The sequence below is a fragment of the Nannobrachium achirus genome (genome assembly GCF_963921795.1).
Source record: "Nannobrachium achirus genome assembly, chromosome: 1".
Lineage (NCBI taxonomy): Eukaryota > Metazoa > Chordata > Actinopteri > Myctophiformes > Myctophidae > Nannobrachium > Nannobrachium achirus.
The window spans coordinates 19,075,545-19,093,003 of record NC_137810.1 but is presented as its reverse complement, the minus strand read 5'-3'; the positions used below and the strand labels follow the sequence as shown (position 1 = coordinate 19,093,003).

General features: G+C 42.9%; 1 protein-coding gene across 1 annotated transcript in view; it reads right to left on the bottom strand.

Moving 5' to 3' along the window:
* Positions 1-3,099: 3,099 nt before the first annotated feature.
* The window catches only part of bcar3 (BCAR3 adaptor protein, NSP family member), a gene marked incomplete at its 5' end in the record, with an annotated part of 89,822 nt that continues 75,462 nt past the window's right edge, over positions 3,100-17,459 (bottom strand). Inside the window, 13 exons of the mRNA XM_080727592.1 lie at positions 3,100-3,289; positions 3,823-4,026; positions 5,009-5,120; positions 5,579-5,750; positions 7,560-7,675; positions 9,555-9,961; positions 10,637-10,873; positions 11,272-11,481; positions 11,661-11,786; positions 12,243-12,343; positions 12,626-12,843; positions 13,884-14,000; positions 15,538-15,663. Of these exons, the coding sequence (XP_080583718.1) occupies positions 3,111-3,289; positions 3,823-4,026; positions 5,009-5,120; positions 5,579-5,750; positions 7,560-7,675; positions 9,555-9,961; positions 10,637-10,873; positions 11,272-11,481; positions 11,661-11,786; positions 12,243-12,343; positions 12,626-12,843; positions 13,884-14,000; positions 15,538-15,663 (2,325 nt within the window). The 3' untranslated portion in view covers positions 3,100-3,110. The remainder of the gene's footprint in view (positions 3,290-3,822; positions 4,027-5,008; positions 5,121-5,578; positions 5,751-7,559; positions 7,676-9,554; positions 9,962-10,636; positions 10,874-11,271; positions 11,482-11,660; positions 11,787-12,242; positions 12,344-12,625; positions 12,844-13,883; positions 14,001-15,537; positions 15,664-17,459) is intronic.

Below are 17,459 nucleotides of genomic sequence, written 5' to 3'. Positions count from 1 at the left end.
GTGTCAGACAGACAATATGTGGGCATTGTTGCAGCATGCGGCTGTTACCATGGTGGCGACACTGTTCAGTATCAGTGAAGTCAGCATGCAGACATTCGGTAAATGAATAGTTAGATAACACCGACATATTTATGAATATAAATATAAACTAACCTGCTTCAAAGATGTTCTGGTAATTGCCGTTGTCGCATCATGCATTTCTTGCTTTTGTCCACCTCAATGCACAGACTGTAACTGATACAACAAATCCAAAAAGTCATCATGTACAGATTATATTGTATATTTATTATTTAACATTAAAATTCATCAATATCTTTTTACAGTCAAGTCTCCTAGAGAAAATATATTACAGTCTAGTATCAACATGCCGACGCTTAAAATATGTACACCTTTAGTACTGCACACAATGACATACTTAAACCAGTTAGACCATGAGGTCTGTCTTTACATTAAGTACAGAAAGTCTGATTTGTAAACCCGTGGTACCCAGATCTGATGTTTCCATAGTGGCAACAACAAAAGGTCAAGATTCAGAGGCTGAAAATCTGAGTTTCTGTACTTGTATTCACCCAGTCTAGGACAGGGATGAAAATAAAATAAAAACATAATACATGTTAATGCTGAGATCGTTTAGCTAAATTCACATTAGCTAACACAGAATACTCGTCTAAATGAAAAGAAATCACTTCAAATTTCTTTATTTTTTGTTGTTGGTTGTCAGATTTGTGAAAATGTCCTTGCATAAATAATGCCTATAAGGGTTAAGGTCTTTGTTCTTTTCTTTTTTTGTTGTTGCTATTAGTACAATAGGATGAACCAGATCTTACTATAAATGTCACACTATTATATGACAGCGTCATTCAATCCAAATATTAACTATCTCACCCAAGATGAAGGGCTTTCCTTGCAAAACTCATTATCAAATTATTGATCAAAATGATTTATCCATATTTTGCGATCCGAAAAAAAGGATCAATCACAAAAGGGGTCACATGAGCCAAATATCGTCTCTGTCGGGTGGAAACCTCATATGTCCCAAACTGTTCCAGTACTTTTCAGGATTCAAATTCAAAAGTAGCAAAAGCAGAAGATCTAAAAGCTCAAAACGAGTCGTTTCGTGCTGCGTTTTCAACTGACTGATGATCTGAAGTATAGGGCATTTGTTTACAAAAAAACGTAAATACGAAGAAGGCATCTCAAATATGGAGATAGGAGTTTTATGCCCGACAGCAGTGATATTATGTTCCTATTTGAAAGCAGCCAAGAATCTCCACAGGGGACAACAGGCTATTATAAAAACCAAAACCTGTATTATACATAAACATTATTAAATAGTTATTTTTGTTAACAATATACAGTAGTACTGGCTCTGCAGGAGTGTTCGTCCCCTCCTCCTCTTAAAGCTTTCTTATTCCATTCTGTCTTTTCACACCAGGAATAAAAAAGAAAAACACTATTTAAGTGTCTTAAAGGGATGCACTGATATTTTGAATTTTACTACTGTTTTCATACATGACACATTAAAGTGTGCAAAACATTTCTTCATAATCAATTAGCAAAACCATCCCCTATCACTAAGGTGCTTGATGATACCTTGGTACAAAGGAAAATGCTCTTCGTTGGAGTGCCAATGTAAAAAAAAAAGAAAAAAAAAACATTTTATCCAAAGTACCTTGGTGGGAAATAAATAGACCAAAATTCAAGATGTCAAGGCATCCATTTGTTTCCGTAACACCAGCCAATCCCTTTAAAAAGGTATCAATTTCTACTACTAGCTGGTCAAAAGTTAACTTTCGTTAACAGATTCAGGAAAACAGGAAGTATTGCATTGTGTAGCCTACATCCAGTCTCAGAAGAAATGGTTAATTACCTGAGTTGTGCCTAATGTTAACATACTGCACATCAGCAACCATAAATTGCTCTGTGCAGTTTGTTGCAGTGAAATGTTGCACGGTTGCTGACTGTGAAAATGCTGTCACTCAAGGACCACTGGGGGTCCCCCAGTTGGCCCTTTGAGAGGACAAAGTTACACACTTTGTCCACCCAGTGATTCTAACTCCCAAAAGTCTACAGTTGGGGACATTGACCACCCTGGTCAAAAGACAGACAGTAAGGGACACCACAGACAGACAGGAGGGACATTGACCACCCCAGTCAACAGACAGACAGACCAGTCACACTTCTGTTGACCGAGTGTCTGCCATTCTTGAACCCAGGTTCATTAAAGCAATGCTGGTCTTCTAACCTCACCCATCGCAAAATAACAATAACAACTCTGCTATCTATGTTCTGTATGTAAGCCACAATATAACAATATATGAACTCCACTGTACATTGAAAATGTGTGTCGGCTAGATTCTCTGGCTATAAATGATCTTTTTTACCCCCACAGTAAAAAAAGAAAATCCTCAGTGTTTAAATTATATTACATCATCACATTGCAAGATGTCCAACATAAAAGGGGGGGGGGGGGATCAGCTGGCATTGAATCGTAAGCTACATAGAAGCTACAGGTAGGGAGCAGGTGCATGATGGAACAAACATGGCTGTGGATATGATTCTCCAGTGACCAGAGGTCATATTCAGTCCACCCACAGCTCTGTTGGTAGAACTATTCACCGCTTTATCGCAAATCGAGCCGAGACACTTTATCAGTGGTTTCCAAAGTGGGGTCCAGGGGTCCTCCGGGTTCCTTGGGGGTGGGAGGGCGGTTCCAAATGGACCCTCACAGGTCTGTAACTCAGAGAGTGTACAAAACGGAACCAAATGGATCCTCACAGGTCTGTAACTCACCGAGTGTACAAATGGAACCAAATGGATCCGTAAACGGGTCCATTTGGTTCCATTTGTACACTCTCTGAGTTATGGGTTTTGAAATGAAAACGTTTGAGAACCACTGCACCACAGAACAGATCCAACCTATCAGCAGGAGAGCAACATGCAGTCGAGTGCGTTTCAAAACACACTGTACAGTAGACCTGGAGCAGCTTGCAGAAAGTATTTCCCACTCCAGCTGCTAACGTTGCTCCAGCAACAAGGAAGAAAAGATCTTTCTCAGAAGAACCCGAACGGTGTGTGTGTGTGTGTGTGTGTGTCCGCTACTCTGTTCCTCAGATCTGGGTGTGTGTTTTGGGAGGGGGCTCCAGTTTCCGCGACAGCGCGGTGAGGATGAGGGTGAACTTGTTGAAGCGATCGGACTGGTTCACGGTGGCTCCACGACTCCCCCAGAGCAGCCGCAGCTGAAAGTCTGTCTTGAACACTTCCAGGAGGTCTTCATCACACTGGAAGCCTAGACACACATTTGAAGAAATTAATAGTCTTTTCAAGGTTATTACCCAAAGCTGCACTCATTCTGTAAGTCATTAACAGTATATAGTCGCTATCAGGGAGAAACCTTGCATCTCCATATTTAACTTTTGGCAGATCAATGCCGTACCTCGTCATAATACAGTATAACACGAGCAGCGAAAACAGCAGATCTACAAGCTCACAATGCATCTCATCGTAACATGTTGTGAGCTTGTTGTGAGTCACTAACTATGAGAGTGTACAAATGGACCCGTAAGGGTCTATTTGTACACTCTCAGAGTTACAGACCTTTTATGGTCATTCAGTGCTATCTCCTTATGTGTTTCAGGTAATATTATTGCCCACAAAGTTTGTATGTCCGTTAACCCTGCAAGGCCGTTAACAAAAGCCAGCATGGCGATGACCCCTGGTTATGGACATACTAAGGTTTCCACGCAACAGCGACAGAGTATATATGTATAGATCAGATAGGATAACATACAGTAGTAAACCATAAAGGCTAAACTTGGGTACCTTGTAAAGCCGTCTGTGCGCTGGCTGTGTAGCTGTGTGCGTTGTGCGCAACGCTGCGTGCGGCCTGCAGGTGGCGCAGCATGATGTCGCAGCCCTGTTCGCTGGTCTCCCACAGCTCCGCCCCCTCCGGAGTGATTGACGGCCGTTCCATCAGGGTGAGGAGGGGCAGCAGCAGAGGCACGCACACCACAGGGGGGAGGGACGCTGAGAATGACAGGAATGTTTGTTTAACACAAATCAGAATGAGTTGCCTTGTTTAACCTTTATCTACTTGTTGACTTTTATTTAGTGGTGTAAAGTAACTTAGTAGATTTACTTAATTTTGAGGTATTTGTACTTTACTTGGGTATTTCCAATTTCCAATACTTTTACTCCACTATATCTCTGATCCAAATATTGTACTTTTACTCCACTACATTTATTTGAAAACTTTAGTTACTAGTCACTTCAGTGATGTAAATTATAATGTTATAAAACATACATAGAACACTTTAGCCCTATTTTATGCCTTGGCTGCGACGCGTTGTGAGCTTGTAGATCTGCTATTTTCAAACATTTTGTTCTTTTCCTTTTGGTACTCCAAGCACATTTTGATGCCCACACTTTCGTACTTTTACTCAAGTACATTTTGAATTCCGGACTTTTACTTGTAACAGAGTATTTCTACAGTACAGTATTGATACTTTTACTTAAGTAAAGAATGTGGGTACTTTTTCCACCACTGCTTTTATTACAGTATGTGTGGCTGGAGGGAAAGCCCTGAATGTACCTTATATTGCAACCCACACTCTCTCTTTCTGTTACAGGCTGTTTGCTCTGGATTTATACTGTTGTATACTCTTTGTTCATCATTGATGGTACTTTTTGTTGCAATGTTTTCTTTCTTTCTCTTTATATGAGGTGTCTTTATATTCTCTGTCTGTCCCTCTCAGTACTGGCTTTAGGAGTGGAACACCTGCAGGCAATAACAATCAGGCTAAAGGAGGGCTGATGAGCACTGTATACTGTTGTTTATTGACGGTGCTGTTTCTCTTGCCTTTGTATTGCTGTAGCCTATACGACAGTATACCTGTCACTCTGTAACTCTTAACTGCTGTGCTGCCTCTTGGCGACTGAAATTTGTGTGTGACTTTGTGTGTGCCACTGTGCGTGTGTGTGTGTGTGTGCGTGCGTGTGCGTCCATTACCTGTGCCTTCATACAGGTTCTTGTAGAAGGGTTTAAGTGTTTTCTCGTAGTTGATGGCCGTCTGTGTGTAGCTCCTTCTCAGTGCGGTCCATGTCTGCTCCAAACGATTGATCTGCACATGGACCACAGAGAAGCACACTTTACTCTGACGAAGATGTATCGTTCGTGGTCATCAAATAAGAATCACACAGCTGTGTGTGCGCTCCAGTTTCCTTCTGGGGATTCTGATCAATACAACTAACATTGTTTGAGAGACAGAGAGAGAGAGAGAGAGAAAGGGGGGTATGACTGTAATAGATGTTTTTTTTTCCTGTATTATGAGCCTCATGAACCCTAGCGTCCCTATTCTTATTCTGGGCATGGCATAATAGGCGAACATTTATGGTGAAAATAGCTGATATAGCTATTGTCGATTTGGTGTAGAGGGAAATGTTTTGAGGGCCAAGGACAGACCCCTGGGGGATTCCATTCTGCCGGGTGGAAACCTCATACTGTATGTCCAAAACTGTTACTTTTCAGGATTCAAATTCAAAAATAGCATTTTGTGTTTGGGGCTGTGTGTGTGTTTACCTGTGGCAGGTCCAGGGCCTTCATCAGAGCAGTGAAAGCGTACAGGTCACCCACGGCGTCTTTCAGCTCCATGGCGACAAGGATGATGCGGTTCAGTGTGGTGGCCCGCTCCTCCACGCTGCCTGTGCATCCCAGGATATCCACGGCAACGCCGATCGCCATGGTGTGATGTCTGGGAGAGCGAGGAGAAGGTGGTGCAAAGAGTACGTTTAACATGAAGTACATTTAGTGATAATTAGTAGTCATTTTCACAAGCATTAGTAAGATTAAGACTAAGGGCGAGAAGCGACCTCGCCCTTTCACATTGGCACATGCACATGGGCGCATGCACGCATTCGCCTGGGTGACGGCAGACTGCTGGGCGAGCAATGGAGCTTTGGCATGGGATAAACTTTGACCAAAACATTGCACATATTCTCCCAAATATGGAGATGACAGACGCCTGACATCATAGATGTCTGATGTCATAGACCACATGAGACTGACTGACAATATGTCCATATATTGGCATTCCCAGATATGGACTTAATATTTCATGACATGAGAGATTTCCATATATCGGTATAAAAGAGACAAGGACATGACATCAGGGATCTGATGTCATCAAGACATCAGATGATGACGCCTCATGTCACGCTGACATGTGACGCCTCGTTAACTTGACGGACGGACATGATCTGCAGGTTTTCATACTTAACATGCGTCCTACGGTTGCAATGACTTCAGTATCCATAAAATATCATACACTGGGTCCTCACTGAAAATGGCTGAAAGTGGTTACAATATGTTTTGGTCAGGGTATATACTGTAATTTGCCTCTATTGGGATGCAATGCAAACAAGGTACTGACTCCCACGGCACTCCTGGACTTTTTCTCACGGCACACAAATTTATGTTTCATGGCGTGATGGTGTTGCGTGCAGAGAATGGCAGAGAATAGCAGAACTACAATTTAATGTGAGTCACAAGTCATAAATATGACAGGTCAGAGCTCAGATCCATGTCACACAAACCAAGTCAAAGGTCACAGGAACTAAACCCAAGTCAAGCCAGCAGGCATGAAAATTAAATCAAAGTTGAATCATGAGTCCCCATGGACTCACCGCTTTATACTTGAGTGTGTGACTGTGTGCGCCACTTGATACTCTTGTGTGTGCATGTGCGTAGCTGTAGCACAGTAAAATTATCAGTGTTAATTCATCCATCACTCAGAGTGTACAAAATGTAACCAAATGGGATTCCTCAGACTTGAATTTACAGCGCACACATAACCTTGAATGTCCAAAAAACTGTTACTTTCTGCAAAATAAGGAACCTGTGTTTTGTTTAAATGTGGTCACAAGCTTGTTAAATCTTTTCAAAGATTTGTTCTTTTATGCCTTTATTGATAGGACAGTAGACTGACAGGAAATGGGGGAGAGATGGGGAGTGACGCGCGGTAAAGGTCGTCCGAATCAGGGATCAAACCGGCGACGCAGCCAGGCATCCATGCCTATGTGGCAATGCCTAAGTGGTATGCGCCTGGACCAGTAGGCCAGCAGGTGCCCCTTGTTAATTCTTTTCATTTTGTTTGGTATTTATAAAACCAGACTTATCCACTTTCACAAAAAGAAGCAGGTCTAAAAGCTCACGTGTGGCATCACCAGCTTGTAGAAAGTAGGGCATTAATTTGTGAAAAACTTTAACCATATTTTATACTTTTGACTATTAAAAAATTGCAACATCATACAAGCTTATAGAGCTTGTAGATCTGCTATTTTTGAAAAATCTTGAACATTTGTGCAAAAAAGTTACATTTTGTAAAAAAACTTGATGAAAAAACTTTAACCATATTTTATACTTTTGTCTATTCAAAATTAACAGATGTACAAGCTCATATAGCATGTCACATTGTGCCGTGCTATGAGCTTGTAGATCTGCCATTTTGGGGAAATCTTGAAATGTCCAGTCTCATATAGTCATAGACAGTGAGTGAGTATACCTCTCCAACAGGTCCAGTCTCAGCTGCTGACCGTGGGGCAGAGTCACCAGTTCCAGACCTGAGGCCACGCCCATCTGCTCTTTCACTTCCTCCGACACACCCAGTATCCTAGCAACCTGAGAAAACAAGAGACACACATCATCCAATCAGGTTTTACCACAAGTTTTATGTCTGTCTGTCTGTCAGTGGTTCTCAACCTTTTCAGGCCACGACCCCCAAAATAATCATATTTTAACTGGGGACCCCCCCACCCAAGAGTTGAGGCATTACAATTTGTATATCACGATTCTATTGTGAAAATAGCCGATCTACATGCTCACAACGCGGCGTTGTGAGCATGTAGATCGGCTATTTTCACAATGTCTGCCTCTTATATTTGACAATTTGGCCGATGTTTAATTTGTTATTTCAGAGGTATTACAAAGTCATTAAATTGTCAATTTCGAAATGTGCTATAGACTTAAACTTTGTGTTGGTTTGTTTACTGTTGAGTGAGAAAACCCCCTCTGGGGGTCCCGACCCACAGGTCGAGAACCACTGGTCTACTGCAGCGGTCGAAAATGTTGGAATGGAAGGATGGGAGATTTGGAACTATTTTTGAACGTTTTAACACAAATCTCCCCTGGCACACAACATTTTCATATGGGGGTCCGTGGCCAAATACATATCAATTTGGGGGTCTGTCTGTCTGTCTGTCTGTCTGTCTGTCTGTCTTAACTGTCTGATAATCTGTCTGTTCATAATTAGCCAGTAGCTATGCCCCTCCCAAAAAGCTTTTGTCCAATGTTAGCTTAGAATAACTTCCTGCTTGCCAAGGTTTGCCTTGGCAACAGCCTTGGCAAGCTGCCAGTTGCTAAGCTAGCAATGGACAAAAGCTTTTAGGGGAGGGGCATAGCTACTGGCTAATTGCATAATTTGGTGTGCGTTAACGGTATGTGTGTCAGCGTGTGGTTAACTCGGACCATGGCTGTTTCAGCTGTTGTTATTTTCTCTCAGGGCTGTTTGTGTCCCTTGCGTGATTGTGGTGCATCATGCGATTCGTTTTAATGTGAGCAGCAACAACATGGACAGCAGGCTAGTTTTAATCTAATTCTCTAGAATACTGGCAGTCAGATGGACAGAGGAACTGTTTTTAAGAGCAGCAGTAAACATGTTTGCGTACCTGCAGGTTAGATAGTGTCTTTGTGTGTCTACAGTACGTGTATCAGTGAGTGCATGCATGTGTCTGTCTGTCTACCTGTACACTTATATGTCTGTGTAGCCCTGAATACATGACTCTCATATACATGAGAGTTATGCTGTGCCCTTAACATGAGGACCAGTGTGGAATCGAGCCCTCAACGGTTTGAGCTAGGAACGTCAGATTTCAAAAATAAAGTGCTTACCCAAGCCAACTCTGCTAACGATTTGACGCCGTGCAACGTTCATTACACGCCGCTGCCGGATTGTTGAATAAAAAGCATTTTTGTCCGAAATTATTTTGCTTAACATAGGACTTCCGCCTCTAGTGGACAGTCGCGTCATCGCATCTTCTCCGTTCACTACAATGATCAACCGGAGATCATGACTCTCATGTATATGAGAGTCATGTATTCAGGGCTAATGTCTGTGTTGATGAATGGCTTTAAGGCAATAATGCATGATTGTTATTATTAGGGATAATGTTTTCGGTCCTGTGAGTCTGTCTTAACCACCCGTCTGTCTAATCTCAATATTGAAGACCCCTGCCTAAAGGCCATAATGTGCAATCTGTTGATTATATCGTCGTTGTCGGGTGGAAACCTTGTATCTCCAAGTTTCAAAGGTGTACGTTCTTTCGCAAAGTAAAGCCCTGCTTCATCATACAAGGCCGTCGCACAACCACAAGGCGTTGTGTGCTTGTAGATCGGCTGTTTTCACTAGTTTAAATCATTTTTAAAATGATAAATGCAAAACAAACGTTCTTGGACATACAAGGTTTTCACCCGACAACGACGATATGCATGTATTGCGTACCAGGCAGTCGGCCATCAGCAGGTGTCTGGCTATGCTGTGGTGGTCATGGTCCAGCAGCAGCTCCTTGGCCCTCTTCAGAACCACCATTTCCAGCGGCTTGTTCTCCGCGGGCAGAAGACGAGAACCAAAGTCCGACGGCCGGAACACCGACTCCGTCTCAAACACCGGGCACCGAAAGGTCGACCTCTCCTTCTCTTCCTCCTCTTCTTCCCTCCCGGCGCCGCCCTCCTCTTCCTCTCCCTCGCTGCTCTCCAAGGCTGCGATGGCGTGGTGGTAGGAGCTCCTGTCCAGAGCCCTCCTCCCAGCCTCCACGCTGTCCTCCTCTCTCCCCACGTCTCCTTGCAGAGCCTCTCTCCTCAGACGCTCCACGTAGCTGCAGGACGGAGGATGCTGCTCGTGGGTGTGGTCTGTGATGATGGGAGTTATTATTGGTATTAACGACAACTAATTAAAACTAGAGCCGGAACATTTGGGTTAAATGAAATTAAAATAAAAACAATGCTTTACAATATGGGAAACTGTATTATAACTGTATTATAAAACTAACTAAAATCACTGTGAAAATGTCCTTAGTGTTAGTCAGAATCCAATATACTTAAAGGAGCTATAGTCAACTTTTTCATTGTAGGGCCGACACTTTGTTTACATCCTAGTCTATAGACTAGAATGTAAACAAAGTGTCGGTCTGACAATGGCCAAAATCATTATTTTATCATTATGTTACGCTTTTTGAGGTCATTTTTGAATAGAAACACATATATGAGGCTTATTCTTTTATAAAATATTTTCGAAAGATTGTTTTTATTTTAGCATCCGTTTTTCAAGATAGCTCCTTTAACAATGCGTCAATATACAAAGACGCATTGTTAACTATGCGCAACTAAACCAAAAGACTAAACCAAAGATGAGCCTAAGCAAAACTATAGCAAATCCACTTAAAAAACTAAAACAAGGGTTGTTGTTTTTGTCGTTGTAATTTGTCTTGTCTTTTGTTTTTGTTGTTATTGTGAAAAATTGCAAATCTGTATGGCATTTGTGTCGAAAAAAATATATCTTAAAAAACAAAACAAAGCTGTAATAACCTTGGCAGTTATGGGTGTGGTCTAACATGTGTGGCTCCTCCCACTCCTGTGGGCTGCAGTGGGTGAGCGGTGCAGGGCTGGGCGGCTGGCTGCCACTGTGGTGCGTGTCCTGCTGTGGAACAGGCAGCAGGTCCATGCTGGCAGGAGGCATCATGGGACTCTGGGGGTTGGCTGACACCTGGAGCTGCTGCTGGAGCTTCAGGGGCTTGGCTGGGGGCACAGGGGGGGCCATGGAGCCTGTGGAAATGACCAAAGAAATAATGTTTACCCATTAAGACCTGAGGCCCATTCTCCAAATGCCTTCTAAATCGGTAGTTCTCAAACTTTTTTGTGTGTGTCAAGGGCCGCCAAATTGACAATGAAAATGTTTTGTGCCAGGGACCCCCAGAAGAGAGGGTTTTTCAAAATGATTCAAATCTAACTCAAAAAATAAATTATTTCGTAAAGTAAAGCCCTGCTTCATCATAGAAGGGGGTCGCACAAAAGTAGTGAAAACAGCAGATCTACAACACAACGCCTCGCGGATCGGCTGTTTTCACTAGTTTAAATCATTTTTAAAATGATAAATGCAAAACGAACGGTTTTGGACATACAGGGTTTTCACCCGACAGAGACGATATGTGGTTGTACTGTACCTCCATTCCTCCACACACAGCTGGTGGTCTCTAAGGGAGGAGCTGTAAGGCCGGTGGCGGGCGAGGGGGAGCGGTCCAGGGGTTTGGAGGAGGGCAGAGGGTCCAGGGGCTGCAGGTGAAGGGAGTGAGGGAGTCGCAGCATGGGCACCTTGCTGGGTTTGGGGGGCGGCTTGGGACACAGCTGGCTGTCTGAACCCCGGATGGCCTGGCCTGGAGACACAGAGTACAACAGTATCAGGCACATGCACACATACAGTAGACATCGAAGGGGGCTTGAGCCCCTGCCCTTATATCCGTCTGTAAAAAGTGCCCTCTCCAGACCATGAATTCAGTTTTCACTATGGTGAAAGAAACGTAAATGTAAAACACAGACAAACAACCACACTGACCTGCCAGGGGCTCTGTGGATCTCCTCGGGAAAGTGGGGCTCAGGACTGGCTCGCTGCCTGTCCGAAATACTGGAGACTTGGGGCTGGGGAGGAGTGTGTCTGGGTGCTGGGGCTGTGATCTGGACCCTATAGGAGAGGAGAGGAGTTTAGACAGAGAGTGGTGCGCTGGTACAGGGGCTGCACCGCGACTCAGCGTGTCACGTATGCGAATACATGACTGCTGTGTCGTAAGACAAATTTCAGTGTGAACTGACAATAAAGTACTATATCATATCATATCATATCAGAGAGAGAGAACATGGTGAGAAGACAAGACAAGATGATATGGGAGGTGAAGAGAGGGAAAGAGAGATGAACGCAGAGGTGTAAAACTGGGGGAAGAGACGAGCATAGAACAGATGGAAGGAAAGGACATGAGAAAGTTGAGAAGATGAAAATAAGTACAGTAATTAACACCACCGAGAATAAGGGATGTCAGTGTCAGGGAGGAAACGGAGGAAACATGCAAGTATTTTACATCCAATTGATTAGTGGTACTCAAAGACATTTCTACCGACGAATGAGAGATGACCCGTTGCCTACCAAGAGGGAGGAAGCTTTCTGATTGGTGTGCCTTAAGTGGGCGTCGTCGCTCCTGAACCTGGTTGAGGCTTGCTGGTTGGCTGCCACACCTGTCCTTCAACCTGAGTGAAAAAGGTTAACCATTATCAATAAACATTTATTGACAAAAAATAAGAAAATTAAGAAATGCAATATACTAGTATTACTAGTATTATTGCGACCGTTGGTCGCAATTAACTATGAAAACTTCACATCTTGTCAGTAACGTCAACCTCAATATAGCTGACCTACAGTATGACATCACATTATTGTGATGGTTGGTTATTTGTTTGAACATTGTTTGTGAATTGTCATGTTGGTTCATTGTCTATGTAAATGTACAGTACCGGTATGTGTGTTCTGACCTGAGCTGATGGCCTCTGCTGTCCTGTATGTGTGTGTGGTCATGAGTGTGTATGTTGTCATGACTGTGGCCGTTGGTGATGTTGAGGCTGAATCGCTTCTGGTTCCGCTTCTCCGTTTGCCCCGCCTCCCGGCGGTTGCTGACCAATCCGTACTTCTCCTCCAGGCAGCGCAGCGGTAGGGCTCGGTTGATAGGCTGGAAGATAATGGCCCCCACCACCTGGGAATCGATCGAGAATCAATGAATGAAAGATCAATCAAACATTTTTTCATTGAAAACTAGTCTTTGTCCAGGTCAATTAGCTGAACTTTACCGTAGTGATCTGTACCCACGGTTCAATGCATCACAAGTCAATTAATAGATTGTTGCAGACTGCAGTTAATTGGATAATTCATCTTTGGAGCAGTACTGGGCAGTTTATTGATGGACGTGGCTACTTATAAGCAGATCAGCTACAGCTGCTCAGATAGACTCAATAGAATTCAGGTACTATCAGACTGGGGCCTAAGTGGAAACACAAGACCACAAGTTGCAGATAACAATTCCCAATTCCCTCTTTACTTTAATTAGGGAATTATGGAATATTCTACCAAAAGTAATGAAGGCAAGTTGGAAAGTAGAACTTGGACTGGTCCACTGATGCAATGTGAAGTGGAACCCGCGGCAACAGACCGCATCCTACAGGTAATCACGCTTACAAAAACACATAAATGATGTTCACTGCTGGAGGCTGTAAGTCGTTTATACCTAGAGACCCATTAAGACCTGGAACCACTTTAACCATTAGTTTATGCTTTAACTATTACAAAATAGCAGATATACGAGCTCACAGCGCGGCACCGAGTGCAAATCTTTGAATATATATTTTTTAAGGCGAACATTTGTAACTCAAATATTTGCTTTTGATACATAATATTTCAAGATGGGGGTCAGCGGTCAAATACATATAATTCTAGGGGTCCTTGACACGAAAAGGTTTGAGAACCATGGGTTTTTCAAAAACCTTAGAAGGATTTGGAAGACATAGAATCGGGCCAAAAATAAAATAATACAAGATTTTTCAAAAATAGCAGATCTACAAGCTCGCAGCACGGCACTCGGTGCCGCGCTGTGAGCTTGTATATCTTCTATTTTTCAATAGCTAAAGCATAAAATAGCAGTTAAAGTAATAATGCTTATTAGTGTCATTGTTGCATAACAGCCTTTTGGCTGTGACTCTGCGCTAAACTACACTAACGTACCGTATTATCTAAACCCACCTGCGAGACAGGTTTCCTGTTGCCAACGTAGTATCTTATGAGGGCGGGGACGCTGTCGAAGCCCTCCCTCTCCAGCCGGTACTCCACTCTGGAGTATGCTTCATTCAGTGTCACCACCTAAAGAGGAATGCGTATAAATAGTTATTTTCTGTCTGTTTGCCATGAACTGCAGTCGAGGAGCATGTTCAGCCACAGACGTATCCCTCCTCGGCACACCGCAAAGTACCTTGGATAGTCCTCTGTGTCTGCAGTCATCACACCCCACAACCACACTTGATCCCTATATTAAGGAGTTAACACCTGCTCTGTCTGTTACTGACTGTTGACAGAACCCTCGCTAAAAACCCCAGGGCAAAAATCCACTCGTCCGAGACAGTTGGCCCTCCTGGCCCCCAAGTTGTAGAATAAACTCAACGGACTCACTCGCTAGCTTTCGCTGTGGACTGAAGACCCACCTTTTCAGACTCCACCTAAACCCTTAGCACTACTGGAAAAATCAATGACCATACATGAAGCTAGTTAGCATTTGTTTTTAGGTTTTTTAGAAACCTTTTTTCTTTACGAATTATATTGTTTTTTCTAGATAGATATTCATTTGCATTTGTTATATTGCTGTTGATGTACTGACATATTATCTTGTTTATTATTGTGATGTTGTATCTGCTAATTGTAAGTCGCTTTGGATTAAAAGCGTCTGCTAAATGCCTAAACTGTAAACTGTTGATATTTCACTCCTGGATATATTATATTCACACATCCACAATGGTTGATAGACATATCACTTATGCATTCATCATACTGTATATTCCTTGTAGATCGATTGTTGCTAGACTGTGCATATACTCATTCATACACAAGGTATATTCCTTCATACATTCATTGATGACAGACATATTTATTCCCACAGTATATTATTCACTGTTGATACTATACAGTACATACAGTAGTATAGTACAGGCATTTATTCAGAGACCCATATTTAATGCCAGCTATTGTTTTACTCTTACTTTAACCTCTTCTATGTTTCAACCTGGCTGACACCAGAATGGATCAATAAAGGTGTATCTTATCTTAAGGCTCAAACACACTACCCGACTATTTTTGGCGCTTGCCAAAAATGCCGATCTGACATCGAGATCGGGCTTTATTCGCAGAGGTTTTGCTCGCTGTGTGTGAAAAGCACTGCGAGAAGATCTGGCCGCGATAACAGTGCTCGGCGATCCCTTCCCGTGCGTTTCTAGATTTGATATTTGTCTCTGTTGCAAACTGGACATCATACAGTATGAAAGAGGTTGCAAGCGCACCCTGAGAAGATCCACGTTAAATGAGAGCACAGGACAGCTGTGCTCACAAGCAGAACATCTGTCTGTCTGTCTGTCTGTCTGTCTGTCTGTCTGTCTGTATGGATAGATGGATATGAATAGGCTATACTGTATACCTTAATTCCGAGGGTAAATTCAGGTGTCTTATTGGTAGTAATATTGCTGTTGAATAATAGTCTGTTTCATAATAATATAGATGCTGTTTCATAGCAATATAAAACCAACACAACAAATCGTACAGTGTGGTCGAGCCCTTTTAGTTGGAGAAAACATGGAGCTGCATTCTAAGGCAATACGCAGATTTCTATCATTGTCTCTGTCTGCCGGCGTACCTGCTTGTTGATTTTAAAGTGCTGAGCGGCGTTGCGCCATTGGCAGGTCAGAACGTAACATCCTGGGCTCGACAGGGAGTCTCGGAGGAGGAAATCTCCATCTCTCTGCACCAGGTTCTCTGCAACCTGCGAATGAGAGCTGACGTGTCATTAAAAAAAGAAAGGAAGAAAAAGAAAGAAATCGAGGATAGAAAGAACTGTGACCACTTATGACCTGTTTCAAAAGTATTGAAAAAATAGCAATGCAACGTGTTGTGAGCTTGTAGATCTGCTTTTCGGTAGATCAGTGAATTTCACTTGTACTGACACAGCTGTAGCTAAAATAGGGACAACAGGTTGAAAGCAAAATATATATATAATTGCGATATGCACTCACTCATCTAAAACCAGATTAATCTGCAAAACAATAACAGACTTTGAGAAAGGTCAGTGTTAAGTCTATAACGTGTGTGACATGTTGATGGCATGATGCGTGAATTGAGATATGCACTCACTCATCTAAAACCAGATTAATCTGCAAACCAGACATTGAGATGTTAGACAGAGGTGGAGAAAATGTGAATTTGAGTTTAAAATGCAAACGCTATAGGGAGTGGCAATTGGCATCCGCAGGGACCTCCAAATGACGCCCCTGAATGAAACGCACAATTCATGTCCTTGTGTTTATAGTGCTAACATTTCATTAAGTCTAATAATGGTGCAGTGCAATACTGGTGGTTATTTTATGAACACAGTACCAGCTGTCTTATAGTTATGTGAGGTACATACTTCTTAAACCCATTAAAAGCGTCTGTGTCATTTTAGATTTTTACATTGGGAAAAATAGCAGATATACAAGCTCACAGCGCGTGCCGCACTACAAGCTTGTACATCTGCTATTTCGGAACATCTTCAAAGATCTTTAAAGTGTGAGAACTAGTGATTCAGAAGGCATCTGTATAATCTGCCTCAGGTTTTTTATGGTTTAAGATAATCATTGTGTCGGTTTTACTGTAGAATTAATATGGCTCACTTTCTGAAACCATTAACACATATCAGATGCAGGTCTGCTCTCTCTCTATCTCTCTCTCTCTCTCTCTCTCTCTCTCTCGTGCGCATGTGTGAGTGAGAGCGTGGTGTGGAGGGGTGAATCTGCGGAGGAGTGAGTGACTATCATCTAACTCTATTTTCTATCTTTCCTCATGCTTTGCTGGGTTACGTTGTTTAAAGTGTTTTGTTTCATTCATTGTTTAGTGTTAAAACCCCGGTGTAAGAGCAGGGGTTGACTCTTGTTGACTGCTGCGTGCGGTGCGACGCGGAGGCGGCCGCGCTGCTGTCAGCGTCATGAATGAGTTTACAACTTTGACAAGGAAACACGGCTTTAAGATCTCGCCGGGCTTTCCTTGCTCAGTTGAAGAATGCAGCAAAGCTGTTGCAAAAGCGGTGGGTGCCGCGAGTGTAAAGTCCGCTGCCAGAATGAACGGTGGTGTGGTTATTTTCGTTGACGAGGTGGAGAAGGCAAACGCTATGGTTACAAACGGCGTGGTTATAAATGACACGTTTGTGTCCGTGTCGCTTCTCGCCACCCCGGCAACAAAGGTAATGCTGTCTAATGTTCCACCGTTTATAGGTGATGAACTCATTGTGAAAGAGTTGTCAAGGTTTGGGAAGGTTGTGTCTGCAGTCAAAAAGCTGACATCGGGGTGTAAATCACTTGAACTAAGACACGTTGTGTCACACAGGAGACTGCTGTACATGATACTGAATGACAGGACCCGAGAGTTGAAAAATTAATTTCAAGTTATCTGTGGATGGCTTTGAATACACGCTGTTTGCCACCACGGAAAACATGAAATGTTTCGGGTGTTTGGAAGAGGGACATTTGATCAGGTCATGTCCAGAACAGCAGTCCACTTCGTCTGGGGCAGGGTTGAGTGGTTTTG